General features: G+C 33.9%; 1 protein-coding gene across 2 annotated transcripts in view; it reads right to left on the reverse strand.

The window, feature by feature from the left end:
• Window positions 1-394: 394 nt before the first annotated feature.
• Window positions 395-21585, reverse strand: part of CDC16 (cell division cycle 16) — a 47525-nt gene continuing 26334 nt past the window's right edge. Inside the window, exons 12-18 of one of the 2 annotated variants that reach the window (XM_044667087.1) lie at window positions 15098-15223; window positions 13068-13220; window positions 11722-11785; window positions 10058-10119; window positions 8551-8686; window positions 7403-7493; window positions 395-960 (exon numbers count right to left, since the gene is read on the reverse strand). In XM_044667087.1, the coding sequence (XP_044523022.1) occupies window positions 692-960; window positions 7403-7493; window positions 8551-8686; window positions 10058-10119; window positions 11722-11785; window positions 13068-13220; window positions 15098-15223 (901 nt within the window). In that variant the 3' untranslated portion in view covers window positions 395-691. The remainder of the gene's footprint in view (window positions 961-7402; window positions 7494-8550; window positions 8687-10057; window positions 10120-11721; window positions 11786-13067; window positions 13221-15097; window positions 15224-21585) is intronic. The other variant, XM_044667088.1, reaches the window with a different exon arrangement.

A 21585-nucleotide genomic window follows, 5' to 3' on the forward strand; every position in this document is an offset into this window, starting at 1 on the left:
GCTCATCTTTCACACAATCTTACAGTTACATAAGAAAAGTGCTAAAGATGCTAAAATTAATTGCCAAAAATAGAACAAGAACCAAACATTTAACATAGTTTAAAAATCTGGTCATCAATTTAGTATGCAAAAATGAGATGAAATCAAATTACATTTTGCTTCCCATATACTAAAGTTGTAGAAGTTAAAAAGATCAGTGAATCACTTAGAAGTTTATTTTAAAGAACAAAAAGCTAATTTTGTACTAAGATTCCTTATAATTTGTTGTTTGTTTTAAAATGACAAAATGTGCTTCACTGGTAGGCTATAAGTTTGGTAGCCTTAACACTATAACAACCTTTAGCTGTTTTAAATTAATTTTGACGTATACTGTAAACAATTTCATATGAATTTCTTAGTATTCATCACAGTTTTAATAGCAGTCAAAGGGTCTCATTACAGTTTAAAAAACAAGACGGTTTACCTTCTTTATTCCATTATGCGTAATTTTTTTTAGAATCAGTAAAATTGGAAAACCATCTGTTGTGAAGGTGTGCTATCCAGTCTTTTAAGGCAGGCATTAGTTCTCTGCTACTAGATGTAGATGTAGTTTAGATTCATATAAAAAAATAGCAAATTCTTCAAACATGACAAGGATGTGACAAAATACTAACATACTAGGGCAAATTGAAATTTTGACCAGGGCTTTGAATCATGTACTATGGTCTGACATGGAAGTTTCTAACATCATGTCACTTTCATTCATTTCAATTTCAAAGGTTTCTTCCAATGGAGGCCTGGAATCTGTATTTTTCCTTGAATGATGGGAAGTTTCTAATGGGATAAGCCCAGTTTCTTCCAGAGTCTGCCTTTCTATATCAAATTCCCTGAAATCCCACGGAGGTGAAATGATGTTTTTCAGCGTCTTCATTGTATGTACATCAAAGTCATAACATCTCAACTTGTCTTTGATCTCTGTACCTAAAAAACAAAAAAAGAAAAACCTCAAATTGAGTATTGCCACAAGGTCTAGATCTGTCACTTATAGGGATAGAGAACTTAATTTGTGATTTCATTAGTTATTGGTAACTCCTGGATAAAAAAATTCCCTCTATCAGGGCACACTGGCACCAACTCTTAAGAATAGAGAGCTGCTTAGAGCAGAAGCATCAAATTTGTAGCCCACAAAACTCTTGGTGCAATCTAAACTAGATTAAAATTTAGATGTGAAAATGTAACTGGATGTGAAAAATGTAATTGAAAAATGTTTAACAAAATAAATAAAAACACACCAAAATACAGATAATGCTAACTTGTGGTTTTCCAAGTTCATGTATAGCCCCTAGAGAACCATTTTCTATTTTAGTCTGACATCACTGGCTTAAAACACTAAAAGATTAAGTGATTTGTAAGAGTCACATAGTCATGTATCAGGAGCAGAACTTGAACCCAAGTCTTCCTGATTCAAGGCTGGCTCTATTTAAACTAGTAAGAAACTGAAAGAAAGGAAGACACTAGTGTCTCTAAGATCAAAGGTAGAGGGAAAAATCCCGTGTATACAGAAATATTCATATCAGTATTTTTTGTGGTAGCAGAGAAATGAAAGCAAAGTGAATCTTCACTATCTGGTAATAAAGTGCAATATAAAATATTTTTGTTCCATAAGAAAGAATGAATAAGATTTTGGAAAAATCTGAGATGGCCTGAGTGAATATATATGAAAAATAAACTAAGCAGAACCAAAACAATGTATGCAATGACCACAACATAAGAATGTGAAAGAACTTTGATCAAAGCAAAGAATAATCTTATTTTAGAAGATGATGATGAAGCATGTCTCCCTCCATTCAGAAGAAATGGAAGATTCTAGTTACAGAGTAAAACATACACTGTATGTTTTACTGTAGGACACAGCCAATCTGTTGATTTTTTTAGATTAATAATATTTCTTTATTATGAGGAAGAATTTTACTAGGAAGAAAAAATTCAAAAGGAAGTCACAGCAATGTAAAAAAATTAAAACTTTTTTAAAATAGGAGATGCCGTTCACAATAATGATAAAATATATAGCAAATATTTGAGCTTTCACCTATTAAGATCTACATAAAAGATTTAGAAGGAAAATTATAAAAGTTCCACAAAAATAATTAAATAATTGTAGAGGCATTAAATGTATATGAAATATAGTAAACATGGCAATACTATTTAAGTTAATTTGTAGCCTTAAAGCAATGCCAATTAAAATATCAATGGGTTATTATACATCTTAGAATTAAAAAAAAAAACAACTAAATATATAAAGAAGTCAAATATATTGAGGGAAATTGTAAAAAAGTTAAAAGAAAAAAGAAGACATACTGATGAGGAAATCTCAAATTATATATTTGTAAAAACTAAAATGATCATGTATTAGATAAAAGAAATAAGTTCAATGGTACAAAATAATTCAGCACTAGAACCAAAGTCATGCAATAGATTATTTGATAAATGTAAGGCTAAAAAACAATAGAGTACGCATCAACAATAATAAAAATTACTGGGTAAACTGAATACTAGTATGATGATAAAAATGGAACTAGATCAACATCTCTCATTAACAAAGAGGACTGACTTATAAATAATGTACCAAAAAATTCTCTGTTTGGTTTAAAGATCAGTAGTTCAAGAAAACATACAACATTTCTTAGCTGTTTAGCAAATACAAGAAATTATAGAAGATAGAAATAGATAAACTTAATTAAAAACAAATAGCTTTTATGCAAGTATCCAGAATAAAAAAGATAAAAATTGAGGGAAAATATTTGTGACAAGTATTTCTGGATAAAGGTTTTTTTTTTAATTATTTTTTTAAACCCTTAACTATTGTGTATTGGTTCCTAGGTGGAAGAGTAGTAAGGGTGGGCAATGGGGGTCAAGTGACTTGCCCAGGGTCACACAGCTGGGAAGTATCTGAGGCTGGATTTGAACCTAGGACCTCCAGTCTCTAGGCCTGACTCTCAATCCAATGAGCTACCCAGCTGCCCCTGGGTAAAGTTTTAAATCTAATATGGAACTGACAGCTTAAGAGTAATCTCTATCCCCCCAAAATATCGTCAAATGATATGAAACGGTATTTTCAGAAAAACACAAATCACCAATAACAATGAGGAATAATAAATATCACCATTTAACAGCAAAAATACATTTCTTTTAAAGTGGTAACTCAGTTGCTGGATTTGTGGGGAAAAAAAAAAACAACAACAACTATATTACTGAATTACTCTGCTAAAAGAATAGTGAACTGGTATAATTATGGAAAGCAAAATAGAATGTTTATAAATAAAAATAGTTATAAAGTTCCCTTTAATAATTCTATTTTTTTTAGGTTTGGATTCATGAATTCCAGCTCATTACACAGCTCCAAAGACCATATATAACTTGCCGTGCAAAACCTAGCATCAGACGAAAGTTCAAATTCTTCCTTAGTTACCTACTAGGTGTGTAACTATTGTCAAGTCACCTTATCTCTATCCATCTTAGTTTTCTCATTTGTAAAATGGGGATAACAATTGCATTGATCTCCCTGCCCCAAGATTGTTGAGATAAAATGAGATATTTTTAAAGAACTTTGCAAACCTCAAAGTGCTATATAAATACTAGCTGCTATTATCATCATCAATAATAATGCTAATGCCATTAAAGAGTCAAAAGAATTATAAGACATGACCTCTGAACTGACGATATCATGATCTAATAGGGGTGGCAGAGACAAAGCCTATTGACAGGTGAAATAACTACAAAATATTTCAATAAGTATAAAATAAACTGGAACATTTTTATAATACTGGCCTTTTATTCATGCCAGATATAAGCCCAGGACCTCCTGACTCCATGTTTGGCTCTCTATTTTCACTGTGCCACCTATCTAGCCACTGCTCCTTGCCTGTTAAAAGTTTCCATTCTGGGATGAACCGGATGATTTCTTTAAGAACTGGAAAGACCAAATGAACTGATGTGGAGTAAAAAAAGCAGAACCAGGAAAACACTATACACAGTAACTGAAACACTGTGGGACAATCAAATGTAATAGAGTTTGCTACTAACAGCAATTCTGAGGGATTTATGAAAAGGAATGCTATCCACATCTAGAGAAAGAACTGTGGGAGTAGAAATGGAGAAGAAAACATGATTTATTACTTGTTTGTTTGGGTATATGATTTGGGGTTTTGGTCTTAAAAGATTATTCTCTTACAAAAATCAATATGGAAACAGGTTATGAGTGATAATATATGTATAACCCAGTGGAATTGCTTATCATCTCTGGGATGGGGAAGAGAAAAGGGGAAGGAGACAATATGAATCATGTGACCTTGGAAAACTTACATGTAAATTTGTCACTGGAATAAAATAAAGGAAAAAAATTTAAAAAAAATTTCCATTCTCACTGTATTAACTATCCCTTCCAGTTTCGTGTCACCTGCATATCTGCTAAGAATACCATCTATTTCTTTATTCAAGTCATTGATAAAAATGTCACAGGAAAAAGCACACAACTCTGGTTCACTTCTCTTTTCTTTTTTGAAAACAAGACATTTGCCCTTCTGCAATTCTGTAGGACCTTTCTTCTTTTACACTAGCTTTCAAAGTTCACTCATGGGGGCTCAGCAATAACCCCTGCCAATTCTTTTACCTATCTTATGACTATCAACTATTTTTGTTCTATCCTGACTCCAGGCCTTTTCATTGCCCCCAATGCCTGGCACTCTTTCCTTCTTCATCTCCACCTTCTGGCATCCTTCAAGTCTTAGCTAAAGTTTCATCTTCTACAAGAAGATTTTTCCAATCCTCCTTAATCTTGGGCTGTCCTTCTAAGATACCTCCTGTATTTTTTTACAGGTATTTACATATTGTCTGCTCCTCTCCTCAAAAGCAGGGACTAGCTTTATCTCCCCAGCACTGGCATGAAAAGGTGCATAATAAATACTGGATGAAATTATTTCCTTGGCAGAGAAAACAAAAGAAAAATGAGAGAGAAGCAGTTGTGCGTCCTGTTTTTTTTATCATGAACATGCTATCTACTCAGAATAGCAATTTTAGCCTTTCTTTGAACCTGGCTTTAAAAAAGCCCCTTTTCTGTTGTCCTCTTTAAAAACACAGAGATTTAAGCTAGATATATAGATCTGGGGATCATCTGCATAGAAACAATACATGAACTTATTGAAGCAGATAATATCACTACTGAAAGACTAGAACAGAGAAAAGAGGGTCCAGGGCAGAACCTTTGGGCTCACCCACAGTTATGGGGAATGATCAGGATAAAGATATAGCAAAGGACACTGGTAAGGAACAGTTAGATAGAAAGGATAAGAATCAAGAAAGCAGTGTTATGAAAATTAGAGATGAGAAAGTATTCAGCATCGATTGTTGCAGAAAGGTCCAAGTGGATGAGTGATAAAGTTATTTCATTTGGAATATAAGAATCAATGATAATTTTTGAAAGAACAGTTTCATGAAATCTGAAGTCAGACTGCAGAACATTTAGAAAAGAGTGAGAAGAAATGGAAGCATCATGCACAACTGACTTTTTTTTTTTTTTTTTTTTAATTTTAAACCCTTAACTTCTGTGTATTGACTTATAGGTGGAAGATTGGCAAGGGTAGGCAATGGGGGTCAAGTGACTTGCCCAGGGTCACACAGCCGGGAAGTGTCTGAGGCCGGATTTGAACCTAGGACCTCCCGTCTCTAGGCCTGGCTCTCAATCCACTGAGCTACCCAGCTGCCCCCCACAACTGACTTTTTAAAAGATTTTAACTGGGAAGATAATGAAATATAAGATGAAAACTAGTGGGAATGGTAGGATCAAGTGAAAGAATTTTTTCTAAAGGACAAGGAATATTTGTAGATAACAAGGAAGGAGCCAATAGATAGATTAAAGACTGGAGATAATCTTCTAGAGCATTCAGAAAGGAATGAAATCAAGGGTGCAAGTAGAGGGGCTGTCTCTTCAGAGACTAGAGCAGAAGTGAGAATATGGGGCAAGGAAGCACCTATTTTCAAAGATGGCATCAATTTTTTCAGTGATGTATGAGGCACATTCCTCATCTGAAAGGTGGTGCCAGAGGTAACTTGAAGAGAAATGAGAAAATCTAGAGGAGCTGTTGGGGGCACATTGGATAAAGAACTCATCAGAAAAGCAGAAGAATTACCTCACTGAAAAGAGCATCCAAATAAGACAGATAATATAATTTTGGAGTGCACCCAATAAATAGTTTCATGATTCTGCAGTTCCATTCAATATCATATGAATAGAATTGAAAGAGGACGTGGTAGCAATTCATGGCTGGGATCTAGCGAAAGCCAGCTTGGCAGCAGGATTTGAAGGCAGAGAGCAAAGAATAATGTGGAGCTGAACTGGTGTACAGAGTCAAAAATGAGAAGGAAAGAGTGGAGACAATGCGTGAGAGAATGGGGGCTGGGATAGAAGTGAAGAGACTCCCTGAATGGAAGTCTTGGTGAGAAGGAATAATAGGATTAGGGGTTCTTAGACAAAGGGAAAGCTGAAACAAAAGATTATCATCAGATAAAGGAATTTGGGAGTTTATAGAGAATTTGAGAATTGGAAAGGACCACAATAGTCATCTAGTCTCTGTTTGAAACCTTTGATGACTTTATGTATAAATTCCAAAAACCTAGAAATGCTTGTTTTAAATTTTAATTTGGTGAAATATTAAATGAATAAGCATTTGATGATTACTATATATACTACAGCACTTCTGTACCAAAATAAAAAAGTATTTTGGCATATATTAAGAATGCTTAGAAAGAAGAACTTCCACCAAAATACTACTCTGATGCCTTATCATGACATGAAGACAACCTTGAGTTTTTTTATACCAAGATGGAAAAGTTTTAGGTATAAGACTGAGGAAGGACTAAATATATGCATGTTGCCAGAAGATGACCATAAATTTAGATATACTCTTTACTGTGAGGTGATGAAATTTTTGTCCTTAGCAATTTATGAAGATCATATATTAAGTTAGAGATAGGTGTATTGATCTGTAGAAATAGTACCTACACTAATAGTAGACCATTAAATTACTGAATTAAAAGGAAAGACAAAGAAAGGAAAAAGAGGTAATAAAAAAGTGAATGTCTATAAGAAACACTTTACACAGTCAAAAGATATTATCAGTGGGGGCAGCTGGGTGGCTCAGTGGATTGAGAGTCAGGCCTAGAGACGGGAGATACTGGTTCAAATCTGTCCTCAGACACTTCCCAGCTGTGTGACCCTGGGCAAGTCACTTAACCCCCATTGCCTAGCCCTTACCACTCTTCTGCCTTGGAGCCAATACACAGTATTGACTCCAAGATGGAAGGTAAGGATTTAAAAAAAAAAAGATATTATCAAGAACAATACAAATAAGAAAAGTTAGAATCTTACCAATATAAGCTTCAGAATCACCAATATACATTTCAATGCAATGCCCAAGCATAGTAACGGAAAATGTATCATCTCTCCTAAGTCCAAGGGCCTGTTAAAAAAGGAGTCAGAACAGTTATTAGTAGAAAAAGAAATAGATTTGTGAAAAAAAAAAAAGCCTTGTTTTTCCATTTTGTATAAGTAGTAACACCTAAGGTACCTTGTACAGAATCCACTATTCATGAAGAGTGGTCAGTTAAAGCAATAGGAGAAAATATCATACCAATATCTAAAAATACTAGTTTTCTTAAAAATGTAAATATAGTGGAACCAAAGAAAGTTTCCCTTTGGATAGAAATACTGGATAGAATTATTCAGATCTTATCCAGGAGGTTCATATCTTTCTTCCATGTCATTTTTAACTTCAAAAATTAAATGGAATCAAGTACTGCTAGTTGGTTATATACGTCATCATTTTGTCAGAGATTCTTCTTTCTCCTTGCAAATTATATAGATAGACCTGTTAACTCAATTCTCAAACTGGCTTAAATGTTACACCAGAGAAAAATACAGTTTTAATCCATAAAAGAGTAATTTCAAATGTCTTATGCTTGCATTTAACTCATCGTATGACAAATATTAAGTTACTTGTTAAGCTTAACTCATCAGTTATAACGTACCTAGCCCTATGTCAAATTTCAAACACAGACTCAAAACTGTTCCTAAGTTTAATATCAGTTACACATCCTATAAAATTATTTTCTTTTGCAAAGAGATGAGCTCAGAAGGAACTGGGCTCCTTGTTCCTTTCCTCAATTTATATCTGATGAAATTAAATTCATCCTTCAAGGCTAAAATATTAAATCCCATCAAGGATTACTTAATTCCTACCCTTCCCCATTCCCACCCAGTCTGAAAGAAATTTTTTTTCAGAATTTTGAAGATGCTTTCTATGGTCTTATTTCCCCACCAGACTATACGCTACTGGAATACAAAAACAATGCCTTATTCATCTTGTGCATAAAAGGTGTTTAATATATATTTGTGGAATTAAATTGTAAAATTTTAAAGTAGTAAACCAAAAAAATTCCTAATCTAGCAAAAAGGATTTTTAAAAGTTCAATGTAGTTTAGTTTCTGTTTTAAGTAAGGTATAAATCAAAGAAATACCGTGTGGAAATAATCAACTGCACTTTCAAAGTTTCCCATTAGGCTATGTATATATCCTATGGCAGAATAGGTAGAAGCATTCTGGGGAATCAACACCAAGGCTTGACGATGGTACTCTAGTGCTTCTTCATACTTTCTGTAAAAAAATGAAATTAAGTTGATATTGCATACATTTCTAAAAGCCTCAAGTCTCAAGTTTTATTTCTAAGATCCAAGAATATACATTTACATAAGAAATGTCACATAGTATCAGTTTACTTAATCTGAACAGTATTTTCTGAACAGTCTGATTATTTCCTTTAGCTATATCATGCTTAGATAGATATCTCAGTTTATTATACCTTTCCTGAAGAAATTTATATTTTTGGTCTGTTCAAATTGTTAAAGTGAATACATTTACCACTTAATCATATAAAGAAATACTTCTTTTGATTTATTCTAAAAACTTTATAATATGTTATTTGTATTCTAGGAAGCCACACATGAAGTAAAAAAAAAGGACTCTGAATCAGAAAGATGTTAGTTTAACTACTGCTTCTCACATATGCTGGCTGTGTGAAATGAAATATTTTAGTGCAGTAAAAATATATATGAAATATTTTCTAAGGAAACATGGAAAAGATCTATATATGGTGATTCAGAATAAAATCAGAATAACTAGAATTATATACATATGACTACAACTATATATGTTTTGAAAAGAGAAAGCAAACAGGACAATAAGTTATAATTTCAAATTGACTTGGAAGGGAACACAAAATAAAAATATTGTTTGCTATTTGTTAGTTCTTTTGGTTCTACCTTGTAAAAGGAGAAAGAATTTGGATAAGATTTTGCTCCTTGTTTTGTAATTAAGTTCCTAATAAAATTCTTTAAAAAAAAATGGTTATAGGGGGCAGCTGGTTAGCTCAGTGGATTGAGAGCCAGGCCTAGAGACGGGAGGTCCTAGGTTCAAATCTGGCCTCAGACACTGACCAGCTGTGTGACCCTGGGCAAGTCACTTGACCCCCATTGCCTACCCTTACCACTCTTCTGCCTTGAAGCCAATACACAGTATTGACTACAAGACAGAAGTAAGGGTTTGAAAAAAAAAATGGTTATCTTTGATTCACTGTCTTTATCAACAGTTATCTCTGATAACTATTTTTCAAGTGATCTAGATGCTTAAAATTATACTTTACATCTGTAATTTGAGGACTAAGATGTGAGTGATACTTTCACATGGGAATAAAAATATCAAAACTGTTATACAACTCAGAAAGATTTAATTACAAGGCTAGGTGGCCTCTAAGGACAGAAGAGATCAGGTGGTTTCAGATAGGTGTGAAGCTGAAGGGATGCTAAAAATCTCTACCTCCAAAGGAGATTTATGGAGATAAGATAGAATGGAGGAAGAAGATGGGGACAGGGATACATTTTATTTCTCTTGCCAAATAGAGCTTATTGTTAAATTATTTAGATGATTATTACAGAAGAAATTATGGCAATGTTCCACTCTATCACTTACTTCAGTTTTCTGCATACGTGGCCCAAGTTGTTCAACAAAGGTTCCCATTTATCAACTGTTACCTACAAAACAATGTCATTAAAATTATTACTTTGTATTTTTCAACTAGATTTGTACACATTTAGTTACTTCATAGATATTTCATACAACAATGAGATATTAAATCAAAGCATACTGGAATGGAAACTCAAGTTCCCTCTATTTATATTTTATATGAATTTAATGAGTTCAGTGACAAAAAAATAGCAGGCACTATTTTCTTCTGGCTATTTTGCTACCTGATGCAAAACAAAATTTCAAGTTTATACATCAAGAAATGCATTCCTGTGGAATTGTGAACTGATCTAACCATTCTGAAAGGCAATTTTGAATGCCTGTCCTTTGATCCAGTTATAACCACTGCTGGGTTTGTACCCCCAAAGAAATAATAAGGAAAAATACTTGTACAAAAATACTTATAGCCATGCTTTTGGTGGTGGCAAAAAAATTGGAAAATGAGGGCGTGTCCTTTGATTGGGGAATGGCTGAATAAATGATGGTATCTGATGGTGATGGAATAATATTATGCTATAAGGAATGATGAACTGGAGGATTTCTATGTGAACTGGAAAGACCTCCAGGAATTTATGCAGAGCGAAAGGAGCAGAACCAAGAGAGCACTGTTCACAGAGACTGATACATTATAGTACAATCAAATGTAACAGAGTTTTCTACTAATAGCAATGCAATGATCCAGGACAACACCTAAATAAATAAATAATTTTTTTGAAAAAGATAATACTTAAAAAAAGAAAGAAATGTATTCCTTAGAATAGAACCTGTGCCTATAGACATATGCATACTGTTAGAATTGTTGTGGGCTAGGGAAGCATTAATGAACAGAACAAGTGGAAAAGGGAGAGGAATGCAGTTGAGAAGGAGCAACTCAAAGTGGAATCAAATAGTGCGGGCAGGAATGAAAGGAAGTACAGCTCTGGCAGGTTAGTAAGAATAACAAGTATAATCCTCAACTCTGAAAGCTAACAGAGGCTAAAATGTATATTTTATAAAAAATAGTAATCTGTTGCTCCAGTGTCCATACTTTTACTAGCCTAAAGGAATTTAAAAACATATTCAAAAGCATCCAGATAAATATTTCAAACATGGAAAATTCTAAAGTTGTATTAGAAATATATGAGATTATAGCCATGCACTATTCCTAAGTCTGAAACTCAATAATACCTAGCCCTTCTGCTTCAGTGATGGAACCTGCAGAGTTTATGAGCTAATGATGTCATTAATAACTCTTCAACCAAAGATGCAATTATTTTAAGTCCTCTGAATCAGTAGGATATTAGACTAAGACTGGAAATGTCCAAAATAATCAGTTTCCTATAATCATTCAATCAGCTCCAAATGACTGAAATGGCAAGGATGAATGGCTACCCCGCCACCACAAGGCAACCTACACCTGCTCTCTTAAATGGTTACTAAGGCAGACAATATTAATTGTGAGATGCTGTGAGAAGTGCACAAGTTAAAAATATGACTGCTCAATAATTTTTAAAAGCTCTTAATAATGACAATTATTACATCAACTCAGAGGGCAGGAACTGTTTTTATGTAATTCTTTTTCTGCAGTGTCATTTGCAACTAGGTATTTATAATAGCAACTAAGTAAATACCTCATTTCCAATGGCTTTAATCTTTTCTAATGCATCAAGAAACCATTTTTCAGCTGTCTTCCAGCTAAAATAAGAAAAAAAGATTGGTTATTTGAATAAAACAAATTTTACACCCACACTCACACCCATAACCCACCAGCAAACTGACTTAAATTTACTGAAGATAAGAGACAATCAATGTTATAGTATTAGGGTTTGATGAGTTGAAGATAGTATAGGAATTAATGCATTAAAAAATCAATGTGCGTAGGATTAAAAATGTATACTGATGTTTTTTAAAAAGCTAAAAAAATATTGATGGGATACTAAATTTAGTGAATATGAATTTAAGATTACATTTTTGAATAATTTATAAAAATCCTTATTACTTTATTTATTTATATCGTGTTATTAAGCTAGTATATTAATTATATNCCACCAGCAAACTGACTTAAATTTACTGAAGATAAGAGACAATCAATGTTATAGTATTAGGGTTTGATGAGTTGAAGATAGTATAGGAATTAATGCATTAAAAAATCAATGTGCGTAGGATTAAAAATGTATACTGATGTTTTTTAAAAAGCTAAAAAAATATTGATGGGATACTAAATTTAGTGAATATGAATTTAAGATTACATTTTTGAATAATTTATAAAAATCCTTATTACTTTATTTATTTATATCGTATTATTAAGCTAGTATATTAATTATATTATTATAATTATATTATATGTAACTTTATATATATTTATAATATACAACCATACATAATTATAATTTATTGAATATAATTTGTTATAATTATAATAAATATATTATAAATCTGATTATAGTATAATAATTATAAAATTAAGTTATTATTATAAAGTCATAATAAATCAGAATATTCAAAAATTGTGTTGATTAGTTGCAATTTCTGCTTACCAAAGGGTTAATCAGGAATGGAATGAAATCCTTTGTTTCAACAAAAAATTTCTCTAAAATGTATTATTATAATTCAGTGATTAAATACAGCATAATTAACATAAGTTTTCCTGGATTTATTATTATACAGTACTTATATTATAGATATAATTATAATTATAGATTACATAGTACTTTTGAGTCATCATTTTGAACGTCAATGCTGAGAGAATAGTACTTTAAACAAAGAGGTAACCAGGCTAACAAATATATAAGGCCCTCAAATTATCATTTTTAGACTGAAAGTATGATGCCAGCTTGTTTGTCATGTTTTTCTTCTAAAAGTGAAATGTATAATAAAGATTATACTTAATGAAGAATTAGATTAGTTTTTATTTGATTAAGGTTTTGTTGAATTCAGAAAAAAAAAAAACAAACCCAGGCTGCCTTTTTGTACTTACTCTCCATTTTGAAATGCAACCACTCCAACCTCATGCATAACAAAAGGATCTTCAGGTGCAATACTCAGAGCTTGGCTGAAAAATCTTTCAGCCAATTTTGAATTGTTAGTCAAACCATACTCCAATCCAATATATAGCATTGGTAAGTGACACCTAAAAGAATGGTAAAATAACATATTCAATTGCATCAATACAATAATTTAATAACCCAATGGAAATTCATCTATCTGATCTTTTCTAAAATATAATTCAAATAGCAAACCAGTAACTAGGAATATTAATCTAGTCACATGAGTCCTGATAGTTTATAAAAGTCTGCTGATCCTTCTACAACTGGTTATAGCCTCTCTTACATTAAGATAGGAACATTAATATTTTCCATTAATAACGACCTGAAACAATTCCATGTGAACTGGAAAGACCTCCAGGAATTGATGCAGAGTGAAAGGAGCAGAACCAGGAGAACATTGTACACAGAGACTGATACACTGTGGTAAAATCAAATGTAATGGATTTCTCTACTAGCAACAATGCAAGGATCCAGGACAATTTTGAGGTACTTATGAGAAAAAACTGTGGGAGAAGAAACTCGGAAGAAAAACATATGACTGATCACAGGGTTCAATGGAGATATGATTGGGGATGTTGACTTTAAATGATCATTCTATAGCAAATATTAATAAAATGGAAAGAAGTTTTGAATAATGACACATAAAACCCAGTGGAATTGCTTGTTGGTTCTGAAAGGGGGGAAGGAGAAGGGGAGGGAAAGAACATGAATCATGGAACCATGGAAAAATACTCTAAATTTATTAAAGAAAAAATGAAAAATATATTTTCCATTATCTTAGCATTACACCTCTACAAGATAAAATTACAACTCGACTTATGATATCCTACATAAGCCATGCTCTTTTCTGTGTGACTTTGCTCTGGAATACCTTATTTCCTCTAGATGGCTGATCTATAACCTCATCTTTTAAGTTTTCCTTCATGAATCATTCCTATCTTCCCCTTTTTAGAAAGTCCTTCCTTCTCCAACTATCTCTTACCTCTCCTTACTTTCCCAAACTTCCCAAAAGAATAGCCTATATTTCTTTTCCATCCATTCACTTCTGCCCACAGTCAAGGTTCCATCTCTAGTATGGCAGGTCTATGCTCACTCTTTAAGGTGTCATCTTATGATTCCTCCTTTGTTCACTCTACATTCCCTCAGTAATCTTAGTCACTCTCCTGACTTTAACACCATTATGCTTATTAATTTCACAACTTTACCTTGAATTTTGAACTCTTGAGTTTCTTTCAGTCCTAAATTTCCAACTGTTACAAATTTTTTGCCTGAATGTCCGCCCACACCTCAAACTCAACATGGCTAAAAATTAAATGTATTCCCTTTTTAGCCCCTACCATAAATGTTCCATTATTTCCTTGCTTGAGAACATATCAATGATTTAATAAGTTGACAAATGAAAGTTTGTTTTAATCTTTCCTGTCCCTGGTCCTATTCACTATTAGTAAGAGGGGATATAATGGAACTGAGCCCAAAGCTGAAAGGACACTCTGAGATCATGTGACCAAGGGTTTCCTCATTTAACAATGGCCCAGAAAGGGCCCAGAAAAGTAATTTCTTACCAGAGGGAATGAGCATCAGTGCTGAACTGAGATCTTTTTTATTCCACCAGAGTTTAGCTTATGATCATAAGTTGCTGTATAGCAACACAATAGAGGTTTTAAAACTATATTTAGTTTAGAATCTACATTAACATGTAGCCTTTTCTTTTTTTTTTTTTTAAACCCTTAACTTCTGTGTATTGGCTCCTTGGTGGAAGAGTGGTAAGGGTGGGCAATGGGGGTCAAGTGACTTGCCCAGGGTCACACAGCTGGGAAGTGTCTGAGGTCAGATTTGAACCAGTATCTCCCGTCTCTAGGCCTGACTCTCAATCCACTGAACTACCCAGCTGCCCCAATATGTAGCTTTTAAGAGAACCATGTAATTCTGTGTTAAAATGTTCGGTTTGCTTGTAACATACCCTTTCATTAGCTGTGCTGCTGTAAAGTAAGCCGCCATTGCTTGGTCATGTTCACTCTCAACTGCAAATGAATGTCCATATGCTATCCATGCAGGTCCATAGGTTCTTTCAAGCGTAGTGGCCTTGCTAAAATAAATTCATTAAATTAATACATATTTGTCAACTCATTAGTAACTGAACAAAGACTGTAAAACTACCTATTGTTTCTGGGATAAAATAAAAATTCTTTTGCTAACCATTTAAGGTTCTTCAAAATCTGTATCTAATCTACCTTTCTAGCTTCTGGTAACCGTACTTGCCCTTCACATGCTTGCTGTTCCAAATGAACTGGATTAATAGGTTCTCCTTGATCTCATTCGAAAATCCCTTTGCTTCTATGCCTTCATGAAGGCAGGAATAAATGTACTCTCTTCATCTTCAATGTGAACTTTCTCTTCTTAAATAGGTTAGAAGTCACTGTTAACATGAATTGTTATTGTTCAGATGTGTCCAACTCTTTGTGACCCTATTTAGAATTTTCTTGGCAAATTTACCGAAGTGGTTTCTCAATTCCTTCTCTAGCTCATTTTACAGATAAGGAAACTGAGGCAAATAGGTAAGTGACTTGCCCTGGGTCACACAGCTGGTATATGTCTGAAGCCAAATTTTAACTCAGGTCTTCCTAACTTCAAGCTAAGCATTCTATACAAGCCAAGTACTGCATCACCTAGTTGTGGCATAATATACTAATGTACTATTAATTTGTTCAGCCATTTCCCAGTTGATGTGCATTTCCTTTTTTGCCATTTCTTTGCTAAAACATAAAGTGATGCTATAAATATTTTTATGTGTAACTGTTTCTCCTTTGACTTGGACAGTTTTTCGTAGGGATTGATTGTCTATGGTACTACATTCTACACAGGTGGAAGAAGACATGATTTCTGAAAGGCTGAGCTATTAAGGACCGGCTACAAATGGAGATGATTTTCTTCAGAGGGTTGGAAGACTCTGGAAAGCAATTGAGACAGACAAGTGTGGATTTTTGATTAGTGGCCTTGAACCAGAGATGTGGGGTTTGTTAAAGGGCTCCCAATTCTTATTGTTTACTACTAAGGGCAGAACTTACTCCAGTGAGACCTCTCCTTGTTATCTTTCTCCCAGACAAAGAACTCATTTACTCTGGTGTATTCTACTCTCTATTCCAGATGTCAAACTCAAAGTCCACAACCAACCAGCAAAACTCTTCAAGTTTCTCTTGAACCAGATTCAAATATATTTGGAAAATGTTTGACAAAATGATAAAAACAAAATAAAACATGCTCGTTTTTTAAGTCTACACAGCCAACAGAAATCTATCTTGCTTTGAGTTTGACCCTAATTGTATAATTTCTCCAATTTTCTCTTTACTGCCTACTTTGATAAAGACATTTGTGATGACTGCTTGTGTAATCTATGTTTGATGGGAAGGACTTGAGCTGGTGTTACTATGGTAAGTATTATTTTTCCCTTGAAAATAATCTTGGAAAGTGGTATTTCTAATGCTAAGCTTCTAATTATAGTGACTTTACAGTATAGAATTTGAGGTCTGGTAATCAGAATTAATTCTAGTCAAGTACCCTTCTGGGAGATAAGTTAAAAGGGATCAATATCCTGCTCTTCAGTTTCCTATTAGCCTGTGGCAATACTGAATAACCTTATTCCTATTCTCCACAAAGGAGAAATCATAGTCTTCCTTGAAGACTGAGTGGGCTAGACCCCAGAACAGAATCTATATGTTCTCTAGCTATATTTATATTAGTAAGCACACCACATATTAATTTTTTTTGTGTGTATAAGTGGGTCTTTTTTCCTCTACCTTCGAACTCTTTGGGATATAGGCCAATTAGTGCTATCATTAGGTCAAAGGACATACATAAGTTAGTGACTTAAAAAAGTTTGCCATTCTGATAGTAATGAAGTAGAACTTCAGAGTTGTTCTAATTGTAATGTATGTTTTCCATCTATTGCTCCAGCCACAAACAGTTTATTTTTTACTTCATTTGCTAATTGGTATATCTCGGTTAATTAAGTGCTTTTGTAAGTTAAGAAAGGAGGGAGGCTACTTTGTTCCAGTAGATGGCAAAAGTACATGACGCAAACTATCCTTTGTAAGGACTATGCCACCTAGCTGCCTATGAACATGAGAAAATATAAATAAAGGATGATGCTTAAAGTCTTTCTATACCTGTGGTTCTTAACCTCTTCTTAGACTCCTCTAACAGTCTAAAGGAGGCTAACAACCCCCTCTCAGAATGTTTTTAAATGCATAAATTATAAGGACTGTGCTTCATATTAAAATAAAAATAAAACAAGTATAAAGGAAATCAAGTGTAAATAATTTGTCAAAATATTTGGGAAAAAAAAACAATTTCACAGACCCCAAGTTAAGAATCCATACCAAAGAAGCAATTAATGTAAGAAAAAACATTGATTTGAATGAATTTCATTCATTTGGAATTTATAATCATCCTTTTAAAGTGAGGAAATGTCACCAAACTAATTAAAATAAGATTTTTGGGGAACAACCCAACTATCCAATTTTTAAAGGATTCCAAATGAATTTTGTTTTAGCACACAATAAATTTTCAAAAGTTCCTATATGTCAAAGTAAGTAGTAACATTTATTTTCAAGGTACTATACTACTGGACACAAAGTGCTAATACTTTTTTTCCCTTTTGAAAAGAGATACATTCATGAATATATTCAGACTGATCTTTAAAAAAAATTTTAATTAAAAAAAATTTTAATTCTTGGTTCCAAATCTTTTCTTCCTTAACCAATTTAGAAGATAATGATATCCATTATATAATTATTAAAATTTTTTTATTTTTATAAAAACATTTTTAAATGGCTTTTCTCTTATTCCAGTTGAGTCTGTTGTATTCTTACTATTGACAACTTTTATTAATACAAACAGAAGCCACCCTCAAAATAATGTCTTATCAAATCCTTAAGTCTTAATCTGGAGTGGAATTTAGAAGCCAGTCCTCATTTTATAGATAAGGAAACTAAGTGAAGTGATATCCCCAAGATCATAATACTACTAGTAAGCTAGAGTAGGATGTGAGCCCAAGTCATTAACTTTAGAGGCAGGACTTTCTATTGTATAACTCTGACTTCCTAGTCATAACCCTGAATTGAGATTTCTTCGGAAGAGAAGAAACATGAAGACAACATCACAGAAATGCCATTTTTAACCATATCCAAATTTTAAACAAATGCAATCTGGGAGAAAAAGTATAATCTTTAATTGCATCACTATGATTTTAAATCTAATGTACAGAACTGTGCCAAAACCAGAAACAAATACAAATCAAAGTTTGAATACTGGCTTTTGTTGAGTCATCTCCATGAATTCCATCCATCTGACTTAACCCTTATAAACAATAAGAAGCTTGTTGGTGGGGCTGGATGGAGAGAAAAAGTAAATACAAGTATGCTGAAGTAGAGAAAGGAGACTCATTTGGTCTACCTTTGTATTTGGAATATAGAGAGTTTTCTATGATCTGAAAACCTGTGGTAAAAAAAGAAGGCCTACAGATGATGAGCAACAAGGGAGAATCCTGAGCACGTAGCACCACAGACATAGGGACTATGGGGAAAAGACAGGTAAGGATCTGCTACAAATATTCCATAGCACCAGAGGATCACAGATCTAGAGCTGAAGGAGTATTAGATGTCACAGAATCCAATCCCTTCATTTTGTAGATAAGGAAGTAGAAAAGAAGTATCTTGGAAGGAATGTCATATATTTTTTATTTTCTCAGTTTTTTAAATTCGAGAGTAAATAAATAAATTTTAGAATGTTGCTGGACTCATGCATATAGTTTATTGTTCCACAGAAATATAGGACTCAAGGGCAGCTGAATGGCTCAGTGGATTGAGAGCCAGGCCAAGAGATGGGAGGTCCCAGGTTCAAATCTGGCCTCAGACACTTCCTAGCTGTGTGACCCTGGGCAAGGCACTTAACCCCCATTGCCTAGCTATTACTACTATTCTACCTTGGAACCAATACACAAGTACTAATAAGATGGAAGGTAAGGGTTTAAAAAAAATAAAGAAATATAGGACTGAAAAGTTTTCATATGTCATGAATTCCATTTTTGGACAGCTCTATTGGGAAATTTTTCCTTATACTGAGATTAAAATCTGGTTTTTCATAATCTCTGTCTTTTGGCCCTCAATAAAAGTTAGACTATAGGATATGTGTATATGTACATATACACATGTAAATAAACACATTACACACATCTATAGGTGTACATATACACACATTATTTAATGTAAATGCATAATTTTACACATGTGTAAATAGAATTAGCTCTAGCCCATTCAGAGTCAAACTCCGCTACCCTAGGCACAGAGATGATGTCATCCTCACCTCCCTTAGCAGGGAGGGGAGATGAGTTACCCACACGTGACAAGAAGTAACAAATCAAGAACAAGGGACTGCCCTTTGGGCAGTCCAAAAATCAGTGCAGAGGCTGCCATTTGTCCACTTGAATTAGAGGTGGACCCACGGGAAGTGATGAAACACACTATCTCTTTAAGTATGTTGGTTATTTCCTGTTGAGGGATTTTCCGGCTTTGAACTTGGTGCTGCAGGTAGTTGGGTGAGACCACAGACCACTTGCACTCTGTATTGTCACGTGGGTAAGGTAGGCTGACTTCCTTGGCCTACCTAGGCCACTTCCAAACTCTGCCTTAAGTAGGCACTAGCTAGGCCTTGTGGCTTGCAGCCTAATTTACTTAGCCTTCTAAACTTCTCTCTCCATCCAGGCCTCTGCAGGCCTGGACTAGCCCCTCCCTTTCTCTTTATTTCCTTACCTCTACCTTCCTAATTGTAAATAAACTACCTTAACCGATGCTGACTTGGGTCTGATTTAATTACGGAATCAACCTCAATTGTTGATTCCTGGCAGCCACACTTTAAATATATATCTATAAATACCTAAAATCTCCTTTAACACACACACACAAATTTTTTTTAAACCCTTACCTTCTGTCTTAAGAATCTATACTAAGAATTGGTTCCAAGATAAAAGAGTGATAAGGACTAGGCAATTGAGGGTAAGTGACTTGTCCAGGGTCACAGGGCTAGAAGTGTCTGGAGGCCAGACTTGAATCTAGGGCCTTCTGTCCACTGAAGCCACCTAGCTGCCCCTACAAGCAACATTTCTGATGTAGCTCATATAGAAGGACTAGGGGTAAGGTCTAGATTTGTGATTTTACTTATGTGAGTTCTTGGGAAGGAACTTACTCTACCAATACAGGTTAATATCTTCTAGGTAATATATATTAGACTGTTGTCAGGGATGGAAGTAGCTAAGATTCATGTAATGGGAAAGGTTAAATGAAATGACTGAGGAGGATCCCCTTTAACTTTACAATTTTATGACTTTAACTCATCCTGGTTTCTAGGTAAAACCACAATTAAACATTCTAGAATAATGAGCATTAAACCCATTAGATTTTAAGCTCCTTGAAGTCAGGGACTATCATTTGCCTCATTCTGGTTACTGAGCACAGTGACTGACACATAAGCGGGTGCTTGATAAATGTTTACTGAATAATTAACTCATTTACCAGAAAGTTGTTTCTATGTCCAAGTTAAGCTACTTCAAATGCAATAAGATTTCATTTTTTTCTTCTTCTGTTTTGAGAGTAGCAGATATGGGATGGACAAAGATGGGCACTGCTGAACATATTCTTTGAATACTGTTTCTTTGTATAATCCATATCTTTTCATAACCTATTTGTTTGGTTTATATGGTAGTAATGAGGCCAAGACTGCAATATGGAATTCTAACAAGAGGAAAACTATTCTAGTCAAATACTTCATCCTTAATCTGAACCTTCTGGATTATAAACAGAACCAGTGAAGTTTAATTTAATCCAACTCAACAATTATTTATTAAGAATCTACTTTATGGAATGCTTGTACTAAGTAATGGATACATAAATAAGATGGTTCCGGCCCTCATAGAGCTTAATTCCAAATGAACAAGGATGATGACTTTTGCATGGGAATAAATAATTCTATTGGAAAATTTTTTTAAAAGTCAGCTGTAAGACTAAAGACTATTCAAAAGAACAGGGATTTTAGTTGGGCCATAGAAAGGGAAGGAACTCAACAAGAGAGATTTTGAGCAGAAGGTTGTTCTGGTAAAGGTAGAACATTACAGGAATGAGGAAAAGGCAGAAGGAGAAACATGGAAACCTGAGAGAGCAGGATGAAAATAAGGAAAAGTGGGTGAACCACTCACTTTGCAGATGTGAAAGTGTATGAATTTATACAGAGCTTTAAAGTTTTGCAAAATGTTTTTTACAACCGAGGCTCAGAAAAGTTAAGTAACTTACCAGGGTCATAAAACTAGAACTCAAACTTGGTCTTTCTGATTCCATGTCCAACCATCTCTCCATCTCTCTCTCTCTCTCTCTCTCTCTCTCTCTCTCTCTCTCTCTCTCT

Source organism: Gracilinanus agilis, chromosome 3, assembly GCF_016433145.1.
Source record: "Gracilinanus agilis isolate LMUSP501 chromosome 3, AgileGrace, whole genome shotgun sequence".
Classification (NCBI taxonomy): Eukaryota; Metazoa; Chordata; class Mammalia; order Didelphimorphia; family Didelphidae; genus Gracilinanus; species Gracilinanus agilis.